Here is a 22952-nt window from a genome sequence, read left to right on the forward strand (position 1 = left end):
CTGGTAATTACAAAATGTATTGACAAAATGTATAAATAGATGGGTAGAAATAGATAATAAAACATTTTAAATTCATCTCTGTTAAATTCCTACCACATGTAATTCCAATGACTGTGTACCTGATTGAAGAGCACCATTCTGTCAACACATTCCTTCAAGGTGAACAACACATCCGCAGATCGCGCAGACCCATCGGCCGATGGGTCTGCATTGTCATTTCTCGTGCATCCACAGATGGGTCAGACCCATCGGCCGATGGGACCGATCCACAGATGGGTTCCAACATATATATATATATATATATATACAGAATACTTTGTGAATGCACTGTAAAGAATATATATATATATATATATTCTTTATACATGGTCTTGACTTGTAGAAGGATACTTAAGCAACATTTTGTTGGGGTGTGGGTGATTTAACGGGTGTAGAATATATCATGGCTTTGGATGGGGGATGACACATCCTCTTCCTCTTTCTCTTTCTCTTTCTCTTTCTCTTTCTCTTTCTCTCTAACTCTGTCATGGCCCTAACTTCGTGAAGGTGGTGGTACACCATCCTGGATATGGGGGGTATCTGTGTCGCTCCTGGTTGATCGATTGGTTGTCTCTGTGTTGCGGGCTTGTTCGAGAGAACTTTCCAGTGCTTTTCAACAACAACCACAACAAAAACAACAAGAACACTTCAGCCACACTTAATTTCCCACAGGAGTAAAAATCCATTGTTCCTCTTGTATCTCAACACAGAAATGTACTCACTTTCACAAAGATGAGTGTTCTGATGTATCATTTTTAGAATATTGACTTGCATTACTATAAACAATTAGATCATTAAGTTTAATCACTTGAAGAAACATGAACTATGGGTATCCAAAGAGGATTCAATCCAACTATGATGTTTCATGGAAAAAAAAACAGGTACCGGTAATTACAGATCGATAAGTTTTACTCATTGGCATGTGAATGTTTTTGAAACAATAATATAATTCATTTCTTCAGCTATGATACTTTTTCTACTTGTGCCATATTTAACCCTTGCCCTGCTTGATTCACTCTCCGAGACGTCTTTCAGGGGTCGCAGGATAGCACATCGTAATGGTTTTGTCAAGGTGTTGCTGTTGGTTGGAGAACAAATTAAACAAGAATGTATCAATTGAATGCAGGTTTATTCGCAACAACGATGAACAATCAATCTGCAAGACAAAGAAAGCGATGGTAGATATTAGAATAAGATAATAGATACAGAATATGCAAATAACAATGCGCAGTATTACACAAGATGAGAACGCAATAGAGAACAGCACCATACAAGAGTTGTCTATCTCCCTTTCCCAAAAACGTTCAATTGTGACACAGAATAGAACGAAACTGGAGACCGAGAAAAAGGATCACATGAGTTTATAATTGATATTTTTCTGAATTGAATCGGGCTGGTGGTTTGATAATTCGCTTCGGGCGGCCCGTCACCACCCGATCAATCGTCGGAGTCCTCTGAGGGCAGTTCGTAATTTCCTGGTCCATTGTGGGAGTCTCCGGTGGGTGGTTCACTATCGCCCTGTCCGACGCCGGAGTCCCCTCCAGCTGGTCCATCATCACCCGAACCGTCAAGGGGGCAGAAATAGGCAGTGACCGTGGAGGTGTGGCGGTGGTCTGCACATGTGGTTGGTTAGCGACTCTCGCGGGTGGTGTCATCGCGGTGGTGGAGCGGAGTGTCTGTGATGGTAAGCCCGGCGCAATGACATGTTGGGGTTCACCCTTCTGGGGAGTGGTAACAGGATTGAGACAGACTCTTGGAGCGGCGATGGGTTGGGTACCAGACATTAAGTATTTCGGTACGATTGGCATAACACTTGGCATAACGGTTGGCAGCATGCCACTTTTGCCAGTCGTAGTGGGAGTTGTCATGCTGAAAGGCGTAAAATGTCGCAGGAACTTACGATTCCGGAGAGTGATTCTTCCGGAGCCATCCACCTTGACAACGTATTGATCGAATTGTTTTACCTCAATCACGGTTCCGGTCCGGTCCCATTTTCGTGGTTCCAGGCCGGTCTGGTTCTGGATCCGGACATGGTCCCCGACGGCCAGTGGAGGTAGTTTTGTCGTGTGTTCAGAGAGTCTTTCGATCTCCCTGGCATGCCGAATGCGCAAAGCTTCCTCACGATTGTTGCGTGTTTCCGGCCAGGTGTCCGATGGCAAGTATCTGCCTGGGATGATGGGTATGAAGTCCTTGACTGGCCTCTTGAAGATGATCATGGCTGGAGACAACCTAGTGTCCTGATCCGGTGCATTCCGGTACTGGAGTATTGCACGTTGGAACCGATCAGTGTCTAGTTCACCATTGGAACCAGTGTTATCGGTGATCATTCTTTTCGATGTTTTGACTGCGATCTCGGCACGACAGTTGCTGTGTGGGAAGGCAGTGGATGACAACCGATGGTTAACGCCCCACCGACGCAAGAAGTCTTGGGTGTCATGTGCCGTGAATTCTGGCCCACAGTCAGATGCCAATTCGTCGGGGATACCATAAGTGGCGAAGTTCGACCGCAGACATTTCACTAGGCCTTGTGCCCCGCCAGTAGTTAGCTGAATGATTGGCCAATTAGAGTAACGATCAACGGTGACCAAATAACTCCGACCCTTGTGATGAAAGTAATCTGAACAAACGTACTGGAAAGGGTAGGCAGGTTCAGCTGAGGCTGTAGGTGGAGCACTTGGGTGCGATGGGGCCATCCGATTGCAGTGTGAGCAGCGATTGCGCATCTCATGAATCTGGGGAGTGATTCCAGGCCAAAAGATCGAGCTGCTGGCCCGGGTGGTCATAGCCGTGACTCCTTGGTGAGCAGCATGAAGATTCTCAAGGACAAGCTTCCGTAGCTTCGGTGGGATGATAATCCTCCCCTTGTAGACCACTATGCCATCAATAGTGTAGAGGTGTTCACGGAAGGGAAAGTATTCCAAAATGGACACAGGGAAATCGTCCCGACTGGCAGGTAGACCCTGCTCAATAGAATTGAGTAACTGCAGCATCTGAGTGTCACTTGCTGTTTCGTCCCGAACATCGTCCCAAGTGACGGACCGCACAGAATCGAGTGTCTTGATGGCTGCCATAGAAATAGCCATTTCCATGCCAGAGTCGTCATCTGTGGTCCACAGCCCAGTCAAGGTGTGCTGTCTTAGTGTAGTCGATGTGGCCACATCCATAATGGAGGAAATGTCATCCACCAGTGGCAGTCGTTCCGATGGTCTGGCACCCGGCGGATGTCGTGAAATCGCATCTGGTACGCAGTGTCGTTTTCCCGGGATGTGGATAATTCGGAAACGATATGCTAGGGTCCTTTCTTTCAAGTTGGCAAGCCGCGTGTTATGGATGTCCTCTAATCGTCTGTCACCAAGAAGCTTGATTAAGGGCTTGTGATCGACGGCAATAATCAGGTTCTTGCATCCCAACACAAAATACTTTACTTTTTCCAGGCTGTCCGCCACTGCTAGAGCTTCACCCTCTATCGGAGCATAGCGCGACTCCGCTGCATGGGTGAAGCGGCCTCCAGCAAGGGTGATTTTCCAGCCATCGGGGCAGCACTGTGGGGTTTCACCAGGGCATCTGCAGTGTTTTTGGGGGAGCCAGAAGCCAATCCCATCCTTCGACCAGTCAGTTGCGAGACATGTTGTCCGTTCCTTGTCAAAGATCCGGACCCCATTTGCGACTTCAGATATGATGAGTCGTTTTGATTCTTCGAATAGGGATTGTAGTGTTGCATCCCAGTAGAAGGGGGTGCATGGTTTTAGGAGGTCCCGAAAAGGTCGCATCCTCTCGGTCATGCTGAAGCAGTATGTTACCTGATTGACTAGCCCAAACCAGGAGCGAATGTCAGTAATTGTTTTTGGTGTGGGGAAGTCCTGTATCGCTTGGAGATACCTTTGGCATGGTCGTACACTGTCCATGGTGATCTCGAATCCAGCGAATTCGACCGTGTCCTGACCAAAATGGAATTTCGTCGGATTTTGCGTAATCCCATTACGGCCGCACAGGTCGAGCCAGTTGCATGTCTGAAAAAAGCTCTCTTCCAATGTGTCGCTCCACATGATGGTATCATCAATACATTTGGACTTGTTTTTGAAGTCCGATACGATTTCGTCAAATCGTCTGGAGTATCCATCACCTGAAGCGATGTAACCTTGGGGAGTGGTGCAGTAACGGTATCGGCCCCATGGTGTGATGAACGTTGTCAGATGGCGGTCACATTCTCTGATTGGAACGCTGTGATAGCCATTCCAGGCGTCTGTTACCGTCTTTTTGGTGTTATGTGGCACCGCCATTGCTTGATGGAAGGGTGACTGGGTGTGGTGGGTCTCACGTGTGCAGTGCGCATTCAGTGGTTGCAGATCAACTGTCCTCCGTGGGGTCCCATCCTTCTTTGGACAGACGACCATTCTGCTGCACCATGTCACTGGTTCACCAATTGGCACCGGTTCCAGAACCCCTAACCTGATGTCGCGATCGATGCCAGCCTTGACTTCTGCCTGCCAGTGTAAGGGGACAGGCACTGGGGTGTGCACCGCTTTTGGTGTTGCCTCGGGGTCAACCATCAGTGTGAGAGGCGGACCTTCCATGTGGGGTAGTGGCTGGTGTTCGCAGACATTGAATGTGCTGCTTTTGTAGTACTCCAGTAGCCATTTCTCCAGCCTCTCTCGGTTCTCGTCAGTGGCCGGAAATGGGATAGATGTAGGCAGTGTAGGGGGAAGCGATCTTACCGGGCAGTTACAATTTGCATCGATAACTGCTGCCACTGCAGCACCAACTGTGTTGGATTCGCCAATGGTTGGGAAGCTACTAGACACGAGGCCTAGATCGACGCATGCTTCACGACTGAGATACATGTTCCGTGTGTCAGGTGAGATGTAGCAGATTTGTCGGGTTTCAATAATGTCGCCATTGGCTGTGCGACCAGACAGGTGTAGGAGCATGGCGCCGATAATCCGGACCCTTCCACTGTTAACAGCATTCATCTTCAGGTTGACAGGTAACAGGTCTTCATTACGCAGCCCGAGTTTGTGGAAAATATTAAGTCCTGTGAGGCAGCTTTGACAGCCAGTGTCGGCCATGGCCTGGAGCCTGGCCGATTTTGGTCGGGATGACAGTGGCTGGCCGAAATGGTCATAAGATTCCTTATCGATCCGTGCTATGAGTTTTATGTACGGCTGTGGTTGAGACTTCTTCTTGGTCCAGCCAGAGAGGTGGTCAAATATATGGTGGTCGAGGTGTAGTGGAGTTGACAAGGTGGCCATGGCCCTTTTAATTTGCGGCTTCCAAATGGCCGTTTCTCGTTCCGTGACAGAGCAGAGGAGATCGTGGACCTGGCTGCTTTCATCCACATCATGAGCATCCATTGATTTGTCCGTAGGTTTGTTGTCCGCCTTTTTCGTGCCTCCCCGGCAGACATGTGCAAAATGGCCGCGAGTGGCGCATTTACTGCATGTTTTCCCGTAGGCATTGCAGAATTGACGCCTTTGGTCGATGTTCGGCTGTTTGCCATGACCAGTTTTGCCGCAATAACTACAAATGGCCGCCTGCTTGTCGGTAGTGATCAGGGCTCTTTTGTTCTTCCAGTTTTTGTATTGGCTTGCGCCATGAGCGCCTTCACTATCGAGCAAGGCATTCTGGGAACGTTTCCCTGCTTCCTTGGCCTCGACGAAAATGAGAACTTCCTCCAAGCTCATGTTCTGATTTTGATCGCCGAGAATGTCCTGTTGTATATCTTGATCGGCGAGTCCCCGACATAGGACATCGCGAACCATGTCCTTGGTGTAGTTGACATCAGTAGGGGGATTGCATGAGCATACAACAGAAAACTTGCAGATCTCAGCTTGACCAGCCAGACGGGCTGCGTAGGTACGAATTGGTTCTTCTCGGTCCTGTCGCATGTTGTGGAGGTTTACGCGGGACACCATGGTATTCTCCTCTCGGACAGCAAGGGACCGAATGGCTTGTAGTATAGCTGCCTCGTCCTTGATTTCAATGCGTGGGTTGCTGCGGTGGAGGTCACGTCGTAGGTTATCATCACAACATTCAAGGAGTTGAACGCGAACATCATTGCCGATTATCTGGGTCGCTGCCTTGTAACCATCCCATCTTCTGGTGAAATATTGCCAATCTTCGCTGGTACCGCCGGTTTGGATACGAGGACGGCTGACTTTGTCCGGTTTGGCTGGTGCAATGGACGTGTGGGTCATGGCGTGGATGGAGAGCTGGATAGCAGCAACGGCATTGTCAGTGCTGTCAGTAACGTAGACACAGCTCGGGAAGGGGCAGACTGCAGCAGGCATCCTCAGATGAGTTGATTGTTCATAAACAAGAATGTATCAATTGAATGCAGGTTTATTAGCAACAACGATGAACAATCAATCTGCAAGACAAAGAAAGCGATGGTAGATATTAGAATAAGATAATAGATACAGAATATGCAAATAACAATGCGCAGTATTACACAAGATGAGAACGCAATAGAGAACAGCACCATACAAGAGTTGTCTACAAATAATTAGCAATAATAAAGAACAGTTTTGTCATCATGAATAGTGTTTCATGGACTGGCCATTCTATCAATAGCTAATTACACCAGGACTACCAGGACTTCGCATTCCCATCCACCAAAAAAGAAATCTCAATGATAGTCCTCAATGAATTAGCCATAATAGAAGGTGTGACAACTTTCAACCTTGACAACGCCAACAACCCCCCACCCCCAACCACTCCCCATTACCAGTCAGCTGGCACTCATTTTGCCAACCTAGCAAGGATGACAGGCTGAGACAACCCACATGGTGTTAATTCAACGGCACAACAGGGGCTTAAACGTAGGACCCTGAGTTTACAAGCTAGCCAGTTTAGCCATTAAGCCAACACCTGGCTTTTCTCATATTGACAACAGGCTGGTAGGATAGGATTGAGGTACACTATGTCCACTCGCCTCCAAGATGTCTCGTCTCAATCGGCAACCCCTGAATCCACCATTTGTTTTAAATTGCTCAATTTAAATCCACTCATCCTTAAGCATTGAGATATCACATGTTTGTACAGGTTGTTTATGTCAACATAATAAGATAATTTAATTCATTATTTTCATCATATCCGTTAAGATATACACGTATTTTTTGCTTTTGCATATCTCTGATCGCAGTTGTGAAATGCCTCCACTTTTAACAAGTTCAAACATTAAGATAAATCGAATTTTGTTGTGTCATCTTTTGAACTGATTTCCAAGCTAATCCTGATGCTGTGTTCAAGGAGCAGGCTCAATATTCTAAGAATCTTTATCTAAGCAGGTTTTTCTAATTTCTTCAAAAGTATCTGTTAGTAGTCGAATGTCCATTAGTAAATAAAGTTCGTAATATTCTCCCATGTTTTTCATGTTAATTAAACTCCCATACCTTGGTTCATGTTCATAGTCTTTGTTAGAAATATGATGATCGTTCAATCTGTCATAAAAGTCTTCTTTACATGACAATAGTTTCATTAAATTTTCAAAATAATCTTTCTTTTGGGAAATTCTTTTTATCACTAAACTCTTTGTATACAGTTGGAAAATATTGTTATGAATTTTGGGTAGGGGGATATATAGATTCAGGTAGATCTGCATAGGTAGGTGCTCCGATGTCGTGAAGAAGAAGAACCATCTCGATGTAAGTAAGTCAGGGATCTGTCCAGCCCGGTTTGCCGGGGTAAGCTGCGTATCTGTGTCCCCGCCATGAGGGGGTGGGGCTTTGTAACTAGAATTAGGGCATAAGGATAAGATTCCATTGTACATCGTTCCCTCTGTGATCATTCGGGTGTCCCGTATGGCAATGCACTCATACACATTAGTTTGGCCCAATAGCGCACCACATTAATTAAATCCCCCCCTCAGCCACAATAACTTATGGAAAACAGACCGGAAGTGACCGCACACTAAGGCGGCATGGCAGGCAAACATCGAACAGGCAGTCTGGGAGCCACGCACAGGAGAACTCGTGATTGGCCAGGGGAGGGGCGAGTAACAACCAGTTCAGGTCAGGAGAATAAGGAAGGTGAAGGACGTGCCACACTGATTTGCCACCGACCAATGACACCATGGTCAATCAGTGAGGAGGGCGCGAAAGAACCACAAGAAGCAATGCACTGATTGGAGGAGAAGCGACGGTGATGTAAAGAGGGCACGAAAAACTATGAAGAAGCGACGCACTGGTTGGGGGGTGGGGGGGTGGATGGAGGAGAGCTGACATCAGGAGACGACCAGTAAAACCAATCGCTGGCCGACATTTCCTTCTTCTCGTTTTTGGATTCTTCCTGCCCGGACCTCTCTCTCTCTCTCCTCTCTCCTCTCTCCTCTCTCCTCTCTCCTCTCTCTCCTCTCTCCTCTCTCCTCTCTCCTCTCTCTCCTCTCTCTCCTCTCTCTCTCCCCTTGTGTACCTTTGCCTGTTGGGCGCCGACAATCGTCCTCCCCTGTTGTTCTGGCTCCTGGTGCCTGTGGACGAGTGCTGTGGCGTGGGACAAACCATGAATCGAGGCCGGTGTTCGCGCCAATGACCGAGCGGTTCGCGCCAACCGGATCTGGGGTCGGGCGATGTGCTCGGACCCAACGATTCCTGACGGACACTGCATCCAGACAGAGATAAGACGCATCCACAAGCACAACCTTTTCTTTCATTTATCCTTTCCATTTGTCTTTTATTTGTAGTGAGGTTTGGGGACGTCCCGATATAGGAGTTTAGTTTTTACCGGCGCGTTTCTTTGTTCTCGGAGTCCGGCAATAAAGCCGCGGTTGATTTTTGCACATAAATTCCGTTTCTGTGAGTCATTTTCAAAGGGTGAAGACATCGTCGAGGCCACCCAGGTAAGTCGGCATTCTCCCCCAAACCTCCCCCCCCCCCCTCCTCGCGTATTGTCTGCCATCAATTGGAAACGCCTCAAAGTAAGCTCGATTAGCCATCCATGGAGGCTCTGTCTTAATAGAGTCATCCACAGGACAATATGTTAAAATTTTAGCTAAACCTGATAGAGAATATGCCATAAATTAAAAATAATCTAAAAATCGAAGATGAGTTTTATGAATAGGATTTGATTTTGTAAAAGAAATGTATTTTTCATCTTTTGAAGGAATATTGGAGATATAACCAGGGGTGTTACTTACAGTTTGCATTGTTATAGAAAAACACGAATAAAAGTTGTGGTCTCAAAATTCAAACAGGTCAGGAGACGACGATGGTTCACGAGCGAGCGGTATTCAATGACAAAGGACATACTATAACCGAAACAGGCCCGGACTGGGGGGTCGGGGGCCCATGTGGCAGGTGTCAGCCCCCGATATGCAGTGTACATGCCTATTTACAAAGGGCCCCAATGCGGTGCGTGCGCAGGCATTTAAGAGCCAGCTGTACGTAACTGTGTGTGGTGCTGGTCTGGAAATGTCAAAACGAAGGTTACTGACCTTGAAATGAGATAGAAATAATGCATAATCAGTTATGAGGTTAGTTAGCTACACAATACCGAAAATTCGGTTCGATTCCGACAACTTTGAAAATTTGACCTTTGTGACCTTCAAAGGTCAACGGTCGAAGATTCTGAAATTTGTTGGAAAACTTGTATTTCATGATGTGTGTGATAATATAAGATCATGTACGACATTTCACCCTATCAGGAAGCGAACAATGTAATAAAACCATAAAAAATCAACTTTTCTAAATTTCCTGGCCTTGTGACCTTGGGGCGAAAATGAAAAATCGAGCTCCGTGGGGCTAGACAGATGACATTGGCCTAACCAAATACTGAAACCCCTGTCAGATTCCACCAACTCCCTCGGAGAAGATGTAGCTTGAACACGATTACCCCCTAAAAATACATCTTTTTCGGGCGTCGCTCCGCCCACAATGGGCGCAATACGCCCACTCTAGGCAGGACACAACTAGATCATGATATCAACCTCCCACCCAAGTTTCATCAAGACCGGATGATATCATCGGGTAGTTATGCTGCGGACATACAGACACACAGACACACAGACAGACACGCACCCATGACGAATATAGTGGTCACTCTGTTTGATAACTCATGAACCAATTACATGCATTATGAGCTACTTCGCGAAACTCCCCCAACATATGACAATTTATTTAACATGTTTGACAATTTTGGGTATTTTCAAAAAGGCCTCTTTTTCTCGTTCTGTACTCACCATTATCTCATTTTAAAATAATAACACATTGTAAGTTATTTTACATGTTGTTGTAATATTTTAATAAATTATTTCATTGCATCTTTTTCCCTGTATCATTCCATTTTATTAAATTGTTTACCTACGGATGATTTGATATAATAATATAAACCTGATGGAATGTGTTTTTCATATTCTTTCTCGTGTGATTTATTTGTATTATAAGAAAAATAAGTATTTTTTCTAAGGTACATTCAAATTAGCATAGATTACAAAATACTGTTCGATTCTTTTTTATAAACATAAAATTTAACAAGTCAGGAGACGACGATGGTTCACGAGCAAGCGGTATTCAATGACAAAGGGCAAAACCGACATGGAAAAAATATAAATAGGAATGTATTATCTTTTATGAGACTAGTTAGCTACACAATAGCGAAAATTAAGTTCGATTCTGACAACTTTGAAAATTTGACCTTTGTGACCTTGAAATGTCAAAACGAAGGTTACTGACCTTGAAATGAGATAGAAAATAATGTATAATCAGTTATGAGGTTAGTTAGCTGCACAATACCGAAAAAATTCGGTTCGATTCCGACAACTTTGAAAATTTGACCTTTGTGACCTTCAAAGGTCAAAGGTCGAAGATTCTGAATTTTGTTGGAAAACTGCTATTTCATGATGTATGTGATAATATAAAAGCATGTACGACATTTCACCCTACCAGGAAGCGAACAATGTAATAAAACCATCAAAAATCGACTTTTCAAAATTTCGTGACCTTGTGACCTTGACCCTGGGGCGAAAATGAAAAATCGAGCTCTGTGGGGCTAGACACATGACATTGGCCTAACCAAATATCGAAACCCCTGTCAGATTCCCCCAAACCCCTCGGAGAAGATGTAGCTTGAAATCGATTACCCCCTAAAAAGACATCTTTTTCGGGCGTCGCTCCGCCAACAATGGGCGCAATACGCCCCCTCTAGGCAGGACACAACTAGATCATGATATCAACCTCCCACCCAAGTTTCATCAAGATCGGATGATATCATCGGGTAGTTATGCTGCGGACAGACAGACACACAGACACACACCCATGACGAATATAGTGGTCACACTGTTTGATAACTCGTGAACCAATAGTTGTATCTCCAGGATACATTTTAATTGTAAGTGTTTTATTATTCAGGAAATATTCCATATGTTGTTCGAATCCTCGTTTATCATTAAATAATTTTAAGCTTCTTCTACAAATAATTTTGTCCCATCTCTTAATTTCTGAGAAGTATGTAATATTGATAATTTTTCAACGAATGTATAATGTGAAATGGAACCATGGTTAAAATAAAGGTCAATGTGAACTTTTAAATTTAAACATTTTTTTGGATCTCTTAATACATAGATTTCATTCTTATCTGTTAGTCCATGAACATTAATGGATAAATTATTTTGTTCTTCAAACCTTTGAACATCTTTTATTTTGACTGGGTTTTCAATGCCTTTAATGTTTAAGTTATCCTCAATAATTTTATATTTACTGACTGTTTTGAAATTAGCAGGTTGAAGATGAGAGAAGAGAGACCAAATAAAACATATAATATTTTGATTTTTTAAAATGTTTATTACTGCTTTTTAATTCTGAATGACTTGATAATTCAATGTAAGAAGAAAGAGATAAAGAATTAACTTGAAATGTGTAAATCAATATAATTAATCTTAACCACACCAAAACCACACTGCCTGCCCTGTTATCCTTTATTGATCTTACATAGTTTTATAGTTCTCTGCAAATATTGTAATTACTAGCAAAAGTACCCGGCGTTGCCGGGTAACAATGAGTTGCTTCATGAGAGGAATATGAAGAGAGGGGGAGCAGAGGAGGGAGGGAGATGGGTGGGGAGGATCGGAGGTTGGGGGATGGGAAGGGAAGGGAAGGGGAGTTGGAGGAGAGAGAGGGAAAGGGGTGGGGGGAAAGGAGGGGGAGGGAGGAGAGGGTTAGTATATCGCACAAAAATGTTAGTCAATAAAAAAATGGGTACGCAAAAACAAAAAGGGAGCTGTATCTACTGTAACACCATGGCTTTCAAAAGCAGCCTGAATATCGTTCACCAAATGGTGGGTAATCATATTCAAAAATGGTGCCATAACACACCCAAACCTCCCCGGTCTTGTGACTAATTAATTTCGTACACAGGTATTTCTGATTTCATTTGCAGAGCCCTCGCCAAGCAGCTTAAGCACTCCAGCAAGCACTCCAACGAAATGGGTGATAAGGAACGGCTGGCTTGGCAAGCGATAGCAAGCTGATTGCTTCTGGTTGAAATGGCCGAGGAATTTTAAAAACAGATTGCAGGTACAGTGGAGTGACACCCTATCCCATGGAAGTATGAATTAAGTTAAAATTATTATTAGGTTAAATTACAAAAAAAAACTAACCCCAGAAGAAGAATGACAGCCTCGCTTAAATAAATGCATATATACACTAAGATATAAAAATCGCTAGATATGGTAAATTTCGTCAGAATTCACTCCAGATTTGGACATTTATTTAGTCTACATGATCCAATCCTCATATCCAAATCCAGATTTTGATGATATGCTTGCTTCAATTATGTAATGATAAATCGATCGTCTTTCCAAGAAAGGCACGTTTGAATAGGCCGAAACAAAATGCCGGCTTAAAAACTCAGTGAGTGGCAGTGGGCTGACCAATATGGCGGGCTGCCATATTGGTCCACCACGACATCCGTTGTTTTTATTCTGAGCACCTCGTTAATCTTCTTCAAAAAGCATGTTATAACACACAAACACCCAGTTTTCATCATTGCAATCTGTTAGAGGTTCAGGTGTATGCATGTAAAGTTTGAGGCCACTAAGTTTCATGGTTTTGGAGTTATGGAGGAGACCATTTGAGCTTTGTTAACAAATTTTCAACAAAGCTTTATTATGAGAACGAGCATGACTCGGCGCGCTCCACGTGCCTCACCACACGTCGTTTCAGAGGGGTAGGCATCTTTGACCATTTCGGTGTCTTTTGGGTCCTCATGGTGTTTTGGGTATTCAGGGCCATTTGGGTCTTCAGGGTCTTTTGGATCCTCTGGGCATTTAAGGGTATTTTGGGTCTTTGAGGTGTTTTGGGTCTTCAGGGTCTTTTGGGTCTTTGGCATCTTCAGAGGCTTTTGGGTCTTAAGGGTCTTTTGTTTCCTCTGGGTCTTTGGGTCTCTGGGTCTCTGGGTCTGGGTCTGGCCTCTGGGTCTTTGGGGTGTTTTGGTTTCTCTTGGTCTTTAACGGTATTTGGGTATTTTTGGGTCTTCAGGGTCTTTTGGGACTTCAGGGTATTTTGGGTCTTCAGGGTATTTTTGGTCTTCAGGGTCTTTTTGGTCTTCGGGGTCTTTTGGGTCTTTGAGGTGTTTTGGGTCATTGGAGTCTTTGGGTATTCGGCACCATTTGGGTATTCAGGGACTTTTTGGTCTTCGGGGTGTTTTGGGTCTTCGGGGTGTTTTGGGTCTTTGGGGTGTTTTGGGTTTTCAGGATATTTTGGGTCTTCTGGCTGTTTTGGGGTCTTTGGGGTGTTTTCGGTCTTCGGGGTGTTTCGGGTCTTCAGGGTGTTTTGGGTCTTTGGGTCTTTGGGGTGTTTTGGGTCTTTGGGGTGTTTTGGGTCTTTGGGGTGTTTTGGGTCTTTGGGGTTTTGGTTTTTTTGGGGTACTTAGGGTCTTTTTGAGCCTCGGGGCCTTGAAGGCTATTTTGGGTCTTTGGGATGTTTTGGGTCTTCGGGGTCTTTGGGGTCTTCAGGGTATTTTGGGTCTTCAGGGGTCTTGGTGGTTTGAAGGGTCTTGGGGGATTTAAAGGGTGGTCGTCAAAGGTCTGAGGGTTCTCAGCAGTCTTAACGCAATTAAGAAGGGTGGTAATTAAGAGGGTGGTAATTTTATTTGAAGAAGAAGAAGACGTTTTTGTCGCATATAAACATAACGACATACATAACCAGATACATTTGCTCTATTAAAATTAAGATATTTCAGAAACAAAAAACATGACGTTTATATCAGCACAATTTATTTTATATTTTGAGGTTTTTAAATGCTCTCTTCGATGTTTTTTTAACAACGTAACAAAAACACCTGGGACAAAGAATCATCGGTTTGTAGCGGTTACCGGAAGCATGACACAATCACCTTGCACCGGCCGATGATGTAACCGGCGGGTGGTTACTTGCCCAGACTCGCCCGGACGTGTCCGGACTTGCCTTGCCCGGGCGGTCTCTCGATTTGCATACCACGCCCCGTTGAGAGGCGTGGCTTTTGTGTGGTGAACTTTTGATATAAATTGCCGCCCTTGTTAACGGGCTATTCGGTGCTTTTGAGTTATTTCGAGTTGAGCTAGAATAAATAGCTCAGTGAAACTTCATTCCTGGTGTTGTCCATTTTGTCCGGCTTTATCGTGCGAGCATAGCTCCACAATTGGTGACCCCTTTTCAAGAACATGGCGATGGAGTCATCTGTAGCGTTGAAGCTCCCTGGCTTTTGGGAATCGCACGCAGCCGTCTGGTTCGCCCAAGCGGATTCTCAATTCGCCCTGCGGAACATTACGGAGGACATGACGCGCTACCACCATGTGGTCTCCGCACTCAATGCCTCCACTGCTGCCCGGGTCCTGAGCTTCCTACAGAACTCGCCGAATGCCGACAAATACGGCGCGCTCAAAGGCCTACTCCTCGGTGCGTTTGGACTCACGGAGACCGAACGCGCGCGACAACTGCTCGACCTCCCGGAGCTGGGTGAGGCCCGTCCATCCGAACGCATGGACCACATGCTTGCTCTACTCAGTGACCACAGCCCAGATTTCGTCTTCAGCGAGCTGTTCCTCCGGCAGCTACCTGGGCAGGTACGATTAGCTTTGGCTAATTCGCCCATCACGGACCCTCGCGCCCTGGCCAAGGAGGCCGATAAATTTTTCTCGGCCAGGCGACACGTCGGAGCGGCCGCCTGGACCCCTGGGCCGACCGAGGCAACACCCGCGCCACCACCGGTGCCACCACCGGCCGAGTTAGCGGCACTGGCGGCATCGGCCACCGCGACGCCCCGTCGACCGAACCCGACGCGACCGCCGGAGCCTCCACTAGAGCGGACCATGTGCTACTACCACGCCAGGTTCGGGCAGAAGGCCAGAACGTGCCGCCCACCGTGCACTTTCGGCAGGTCGGGAAACGACCAGGCCGGCGCTCGCTGCCTGCCATGAGCGTCGGCCATTCAGGCAGCCTTGTGTTTATTACGGACACAGTGTCCGGGCGGCGTTTTTTGTGCAACACTGGCGCTCAGCTGAGCGTGATACCCGCCTCGGTGCAGGACAAACAGGCCGCGCTCTGCGGCCCCGCCTTGGTCGCCGCAAATGGCTCCTCCATCCGCACCTTCGGTTCACGCAGCATGGCATTCTGCTTCGGGGGCCAGCGCTTCATGTGGGACTTCATCACGGCGAACGTGCCCATGGCCTTGCTGGGTGCAGATTTTCTGTGCACGCATGGGCTTTTGGTGGACGTCAAACGGCGTCGGCTCATCAACGCGGAGACCTTCAGCTTGCTCGCTTGCTCATTGAGCGGCTCCGCACCAACCAAGCTAGCCTGCGCGCTCCCGGCCGCGGACGATTTCACCCGCCTGCTCGCCGAGTTTCCCGCCCTCACGCAGCCGACGTTTTCGGCTGTCGCCGTCAAACACGGCGTCGAACACCACATCCCGACCACAGGTCCACCGGTCTACGCCAGGGCTCGTCACCTCAACCCGACCAAACTCGCCGTGGCGAAGGCGGAATTCGACGCGCTGGAGCGATTGGGCATTGTGCGGCGCTCGAATAGCACGTGGGCCTCGCCCCTGCACATCGTGCCCAAACCAGGTGGCGGATGGTGACCATGCGGCGATTACCGCCACCTCAACGACGCCACCACCCCCGACCGGTACCCGATACCACACATACAGGGCTTTTCCGCCCGTTTGGCGTGGCGGGTGATCTTTTCCAAGGTCGACCTCATTCGGGGCTACCACCAGGTACCCGTCCGGCCAGCCGATGTGCCGAAGACGGCGTTAATTACACCTTTTGGCCTCTTTGAGTTCCTTCGCATGCCGTTCGTTCGGCCTTAAGAACGTGGCCCAGGCCTTCCAGTGGCTGTTGCACAGCGTGCTGCGCGACCTCACCTTCCTTTTCGTCGACTTGGACGACATTCTCGTCGCCAGCACTTCCCGGGCGGAGCACCTCATCCACCTGCGCATGCTTTTTGAGTGCCTCGGCCAGCATGGCCTCATCATCAACCCGGCGAAATGCCAGTTTGGGGTAACGGCCGTCGACTTCCTAAAGCACCGCATCATGAAAGCGGGGCCGTCCCGCTGCCTACCAAGGTGGAGGCAGTCACATGTTTCCCGCGCCCTTGCTCCATCAAGGCCCTACAGGAATTTTTGGGGATGGTAAATTTCTACCACCGGTTCGTGCCTCGTGCCGCCCAACTCATGTGCCCCCTGTACGAAGACCTCCGGGGCAAGCCGGCCAAGCACGACGTCGCCTGGACCAAAGAGATGGACGAGGCATTCACAGGCGCTAAGCTGGCCCTCGCCAACGCGACCATGCTGACGCACCCGGCGCTCGACGCACCCATCGCCCTCACCACGGACGCTTCCGACTACGCGGTGGGCGCCGTGCATCAACAGTGGGTGAATGGGGCTTGGCAACCGCTGGCCTGCTTCAGCCGGGAGCTTCACCCTAACGAGCGCAAGTATCACGCTTTCGACCGCAGCTCCTCGGCCTTTACCTGGCCGTTCGCCACTTCCGCCATCTTTTAGAGGGCCGCCCGTTCACGGCGTTTGTGGACCAAAAACCCCTGGTCTTCACCATGGCCATGGTTGCAGAGCCGTGGTCGGCCCGCCAGCAGCGCCACCTCTCCGCCGTGTCCGAATTTACGACGGACATCCGGCACATCATGGGCAAGGACAACGCTGTGGCCGATTGCCTCTCCCGGTCCGGCGCGAACGCTGTCCACCTCGGTGTGGACTTCGCCCGCATGGCGGCCGACCAGACCGCCGACCCCACGGTGCAAGCCCTCCGGACAGCGGACACAGGCCTGCGGTTGGCCGACGTCCCCTTCGAGGACACAGGCACAGTTCTCCTGTGCGGCGTTTCCCTGGGCCAACCTCGCCCCATCATGCCCACCGGATGGCAGCGGCACATATTTGACGCCCTCCACGGCCTTTCCCACCTGGGCCGGAAAGTGTCGCAGAAGCTCGTGGCAGCAAAGTTCGTCTGGCACGGGCTCTGTAAGGACGTCCGCGACTGGGCCAACGCCTGTGTCGCCTGCCAGCGCGCGAAGGTCCACCGGCACACCCAGGCCCCGTTGGCACCATTCGACGTGCCCATGCGGCGCTTCGACTACGTCAATGTGGACCTGGTGGGACCCCTTCCCTCCTCGCAGGGCTTCACCCACCTCCTCACGATGGTGGACAGGACCACCAGGTGGACGGAGGCTGTCCCGCTGGCATCAACAACATCCGCCGACGTGGCGCAGGCCTTCATTGGCACCTGGATTGCCCGTTTCGGCGCCCCATCGGACATCTCCTCCGACAGAGGCCCGCAATTCACCTCCGAGATATGGGGCGTGGTCACCCAGGCCTTGGGGGTCAAGCTACACCGCACCACGGCCTACCACCCCCAAGCCTACGGCTTGTGCGAGCGGTTCCACCGCTCGATGAAGGCCACTCTCAGGGCCAGCCTCCAGGACGACGGTTGGGCCGACAGGCTCCCGTGGGTCCTATTGGGCCTTCGAACGGGCCCTAAAGAGGACCTCCAGGCTTCCACTGCCGAGCTGGTCTACGGCCAGCCACTGCGCGTGCCGGGCGAGTTCATCCCTGATGCCACAGGCCCCTGGTCCGCGGCTCGCCAACGCTCGGTCCTCCAGGAGGCCGCCAGGAGATTTGCCCCCATGCCCACGTCCCACCACGGCTGCCTCCAACCCCACATCCCCCCAGCACTTCACACTGCGGAGTACGTTTTTATCCGGAACGACGCACACCGGGGACCGCTCCGGCCGCCGTACGATGGACCTTTCCGTGTGCTGAAGAGGGACGACAAGTCGTTCATCATTGACATCGGCGGCAAACCGGACCGCATCTCCGTGGACCGCCTCAAGCCGGCCCATTTGGACCTCGACCAACCTCCACGGTTGGCCCTTCCTCCACGACGGGGCCGTCCCCCGTCAACCAAGCCCCCTGCCCGACCATCCACCGCCACGCCACCTACCACCCCCACACGAATCGCCAGGGGTCGTTTCGGCCGGGTCATCAAGACCCCCCTCAAACTGACTCTCCCGGTGCAAGTTAATTCTGGGGGGGCGCATGTAGCAGTTACCGGAAGCATGACACAATCACCTTGCACCGGCCGATGACGTAACCGGCGGGCGGTCACTTGCCCGGACTCGCCCGGACGTGTCCGGACTTGCCTTGCCCGGGCGGACTCTCGATTTGCATACCACGCCCCGTTGAGAGGCGTGGCTGACTTATTTGCATACCACGCCCCGCCTGAGAGGCGTGGCTTTTGTGTGGTGAACTTTTGATATAAATTGCCGCCCGTGTTAACGGGCTATTCAGTGCTTTTGAGTTCTTTCGAGTTGAGCTCGAATAAATAGCTCAGTGAAACTTCGTTCCTGGTGTCGTCCATTTTGTCCGGCTTTATCGTGCGAGCATAGCTCCACAGGTTCATCTTTTATTTTTTACTCCAGTATGAATTTTCACTTAAAATATTTTTCACTTCTAGTTAAAATTATTTGAATATTATTATTTGAATTGCAAGTACTGTATGACAACATTTAGAAGCCAGTTTTGTTATTTAACTCGTAAAGGTACCTGGGTGTTCATGATGGGAATTAAGAGAGGAGAGGGAGAGAGGAGGAGGAGGAGGAGGGAGAGGGGAGGGGAGTAGGAAGGGTGGGGGGAAGGAGGGGTAGTGGTTGGGAGAGGGGAGGGGGAGATTGTGGGACATGGAGGGGAAGGGGGAGAGGAGAGGAGTGGAGAGTGTGGGCAGGGGGAAAGGAAGGGAAAGGGGAGGATGGAGAGGAGGGGAAGGGGATGGTAGAGGGGATGGGAAGGCAGCATGAGAAGAGGGAAGGGGAAGGCAGCATGAGCAGAGGGGAAGCTAAGGCAATGCGAGGAGAGGGGAGGGGAAAGCAGCATGACGACATTAATTACAGGATAAACAAAGAAACAAAATATAACAAATGAAGGTTTAATGTAAATGATATCTTCACCTTTATATTCCATTATGAAGCGTCCAGTTTCACTCTCAGCTTTCTGTGCCCTTGCCCTTCTTGCTAACTTCACCAGCATCCAGATGATTACTCCCAATATGGCACCACACCCGAAAATCTGTGTTGCAACTGAGACCAAAAGGTCCACAAAGCATCTGGAGGAACCTTTAAAACATGTGTGCAGAAAGGCAGCAAGTTGAGTATTTTCATTGTTCAATATTTTTCTCATCAATAATACAAATCTACATCCAATGTGGTGAAGATACACCAATTAATTAACATTGATCTGCCAGTCCTGTGTTTCCATTAACATGGATTTAATCCCAACCAATTGTTGTCTTACTGCAGATCAAAGGCACTTTGTCCTTTGGAGGAAACATTATTGCATACCGCTCCTTTCCTATTCCATCTTCAGGCGCTGCATGACGTCATCGCCGGCCAACGCAGGGGGCCCGGTGATGACGAGCGCTAAACGGGAGTATTCAGTTTTCACTCCGTTTGTTTTCTTTCTTGTTTCCTTGTCTGGGTGATATCTCAGCCATCCTTTGAGCTAGGAAGCTGACATTTGTGCACAATAGTGAGCACGTGCTTTGGCAAAAACGGTATTTTTTATTTTTCGATTAATCAATTAATTGATTAATTACTTAATTATTATCGATTTATTTAGTACTTATATATTTTCGTTCTCATCTGGGCAATATCTCAGGCACCTTTTGAGCTAGGAAGCTGATATTTGGACACGACAATGACCAAGTGATATGGCTATAAAGGATATGTTTGATTTATTGATGAATCAATTATTCGATTTTTTTTTTTTATTGATTAATGAATTCATCAATTATTGATTTATTTATTTAACTAACTAATTATTTAATTCGTTTTCAAAAGGCTACAGCTTCGGAGGAAACACTAGTGGTTTGGGTATGCTATTAGCCAATATTGATTAGGAAAGTAATTATTTTATGATTATTATGTATTTATTTTAATTATGCAATTAATCGATTATTGTACACCACTCCCTCCCGGTATGTACAATAATCGATTATTGTACATACCGTCTCTATGTGCTGCATGGCGGCATCGCCGGGCGCTGAAGACACAGCTGTATCCATCTTACCCATCTCATCCATTGCAGGCAGCTGTTGGACGATATGGTATTTATTTATTTGGTATGGGGCAGTGTACTTTGAATATATCTGCACTTGTTCTGGATAAGGTCAAAATGTTTGTATCATCTAAGCCTTTCTAAGGCACTAAATTATTCATTACTTGGATTCGTGATCATACGTGAGCTTACATTTTGATAATGGTTGTGGAGGAATGCTTAAAACAGCGAACACAATGCATAATCAGATTTCCATGATGTTAAGCTAGAAGAATACATGTCAATAAAGATGTTTTCACTATGAAAATTTCCAGAAGAAATCAGGATGATTTATGTTTGGAAATCTGTTGCAAAGACAAAAGATGGAAATGAATGCATAAAAGCAGTAAGTTTTGACTTCCAAAAATGACTGCTCAGGAAAGACATTGGCTTTGGGGGGTGGGAGGGTTGAGGAGTTGGGAAGGCAGGAGTGGGAGTTGAGGACTTGAAGAAAATGGGTAAGTGGAGGACAGAGAGATGGATTGGAGGGGGTGACAAGGGACAGAAGTTGGGAGAGTGAAATTGAAGCTTTGAGAGATGGGTTGAGGACTTGAAAAATAAGGTGGAGCTGCAGACCTAGGATGAAGTGGGGATGGAGAGGGTGGGGTGGGGGGGGGGGGGGGGAGGTGTTGAGGACTTAAAGAAGAAAGAGCAAGTTGAGGACAGAGAGTTGGAGTGAGGAGGGTTTGGGGTGGGTGAGGGTGAGAAGGAGAGTATTGGGGAAATGGGGATTGAGGCTTTGGGGGGGGTGGGAGGTAAAGCTTAGAGTTGGGGGAGGGGTGAAATTGAACTTGGGGGTTTTTTTTGTTTGTTTTTTGTATACAAGATCGAGACTCGTGTAAGAGCTAACATTAATCACAAAAAAACAAACGGACACATAAAACATATAACAAGCAAAAGAGCAATCAGAGATTGCAAACTCTCGCCAGGATGTATTTTCAGTGGTTTTTAAGGCGTTTGTGTTAAAACAAATGTGGTGGCCGAACCACGTGACCGATGACGTCATCATTTATTTTTCCCTCCACCAGTTTATTCCGACATGGCGCTCAAGAAATTTCATCTTGATAGGATGAAGTTTTGTACTTGTCGAATTATGACATCATAATGGAGGCACCTTTGACATTATCATTAACATATTTTATTCCCCATGGAGATTTCTTTACAATGAGCCATGTCTCAATTTTTTTTATTCAGCGCTTTCCGGGATATAGAGGTGCAAAGTTTTTCGATTTTTCCAAGATGGCGGCCGAACCACGTGACCAAGACGTCATAATTATCCTTAAAAATTTTACTGGTGGAGTTGCACCTATAGTGAAAATCGGTTGCAGAGAAAATCATATTTATTCTGTGCGGACAAACAAACAAACAGACAAACAGACAAACGGACTCTCCTCTGGCGAGGGTAATAAAGGGACAGGAAACAAGATGGAGAGAGGGGGGAAGCACACAGGTTCAACATTTGAGAGCAGGGACATCAGGGGATCTGTGGAAGGGAGGGGGCTTGGGGGAAGTAGGCGTGGGAAGGGGGTGGGGGTGGGAGAGGTATAAAACGCATGGACACTGCAAGGACTTCCACGAAAGAAGTCGGAATTTCACAAAAGTGGCTCTGGGGTGAATTAACAGCAGTAGAAAAGGTCAATGTTTTGAATGGGGGAAGACAAGAGATGGTGGTGAGCAGCTGTTTTAAAGACCTGGAGGGAGGAGTGGGATTGAAGAGAGTGGGGGAGTTTGTTCCAGAGGTGGGGGAAAAATGAATGAAAGAGTGAAGGTTAGCAGAGAGTTTTGATTTTGGCAGTTTCACCAGAAGTGGCTTGCTGGGAGATCTTGAGCGACCTCTAGGAGTATTTGGGGGACAGAGCGAAGAGAGAGCTGGGGGGGGGGGGCAGGCCGGAGAGGAGTTGGTAGAAGACAGAAAGACCACCAACCTGCCTGCCGTGAGTGAATGAAAGGCCCTCAGAGTTAGCTTCATCGTGGTAGATTGCAATGATTCTGAAAGCTTTGGTTTCAACAGCGTGAAGCCGAGCTAGGTGTGAAGCAGGAGCACAAGCCCAGCGGGGAGAGCAGTAATCCAATGAGCTGCAGATGAAAGCCTTTTATGTGGTGAGGAGCTCAGATGTGCCAAGGAAGGACTTCGAACAACAGAGAATGCCCAGTCGGCGACTGGATTTGGAGGCCAGCTTGGAAATGTGGTTTTCCCAGGAAAGATCATGGCAGATAGTGAGATCCAAGAGCTTGACTGACAGAACTTCTTGGAGACGTTTGCCGAGAAAGTAGATGGGAGGGTTGTCCAGACGGTCTTTTCGGAGAGACAGAGTAAGAGTGTGAGATTTGTCAGGATTGAAAGA

At 47.9% G+C, this 22952-nt stretch overlaps 1 protein-coding gene across 1 annotated transcript in view; it reads right to left on the reverse strand.

Moving 5' to 3' along the window:
* Positions 1-930: 930 nt before the first annotated feature.
* The window catches only part of LOC144889717 (uncharacterized), a 42889-nt gene continuing 20867 nt past the window's right edge, over positions 931-22952 (reverse strand). The window contains exons 4-5 of the mRNA XM_078770900.1: positions 19464-19628; positions 931-1117 (exon numbers count right to left, since the gene is read on the reverse strand). Of these exons, the coding sequence (XP_078627026.1) occupies positions 1107-1117; positions 19464-19628 (176 nt within the window). The 3' untranslated portion in view covers positions 931-1106. The remainder of the gene's footprint in view (positions 1118-19463; positions 19629-22952) is intronic.

The sequence above is a fragment of the Myxine glutinosa genome, chromosome 1 (genome assembly GCF_964187855.1).
Source record: "Myxine glutinosa chromosome 1, kmMyxGlut1.1, whole genome shotgun sequence".
Taxonomy (NCBI): domain Eukaryota; kingdom Metazoa; phylum Chordata; class Myxini; order Myxiniformes; family Myxinidae; genus Myxine; species Myxine glutinosa.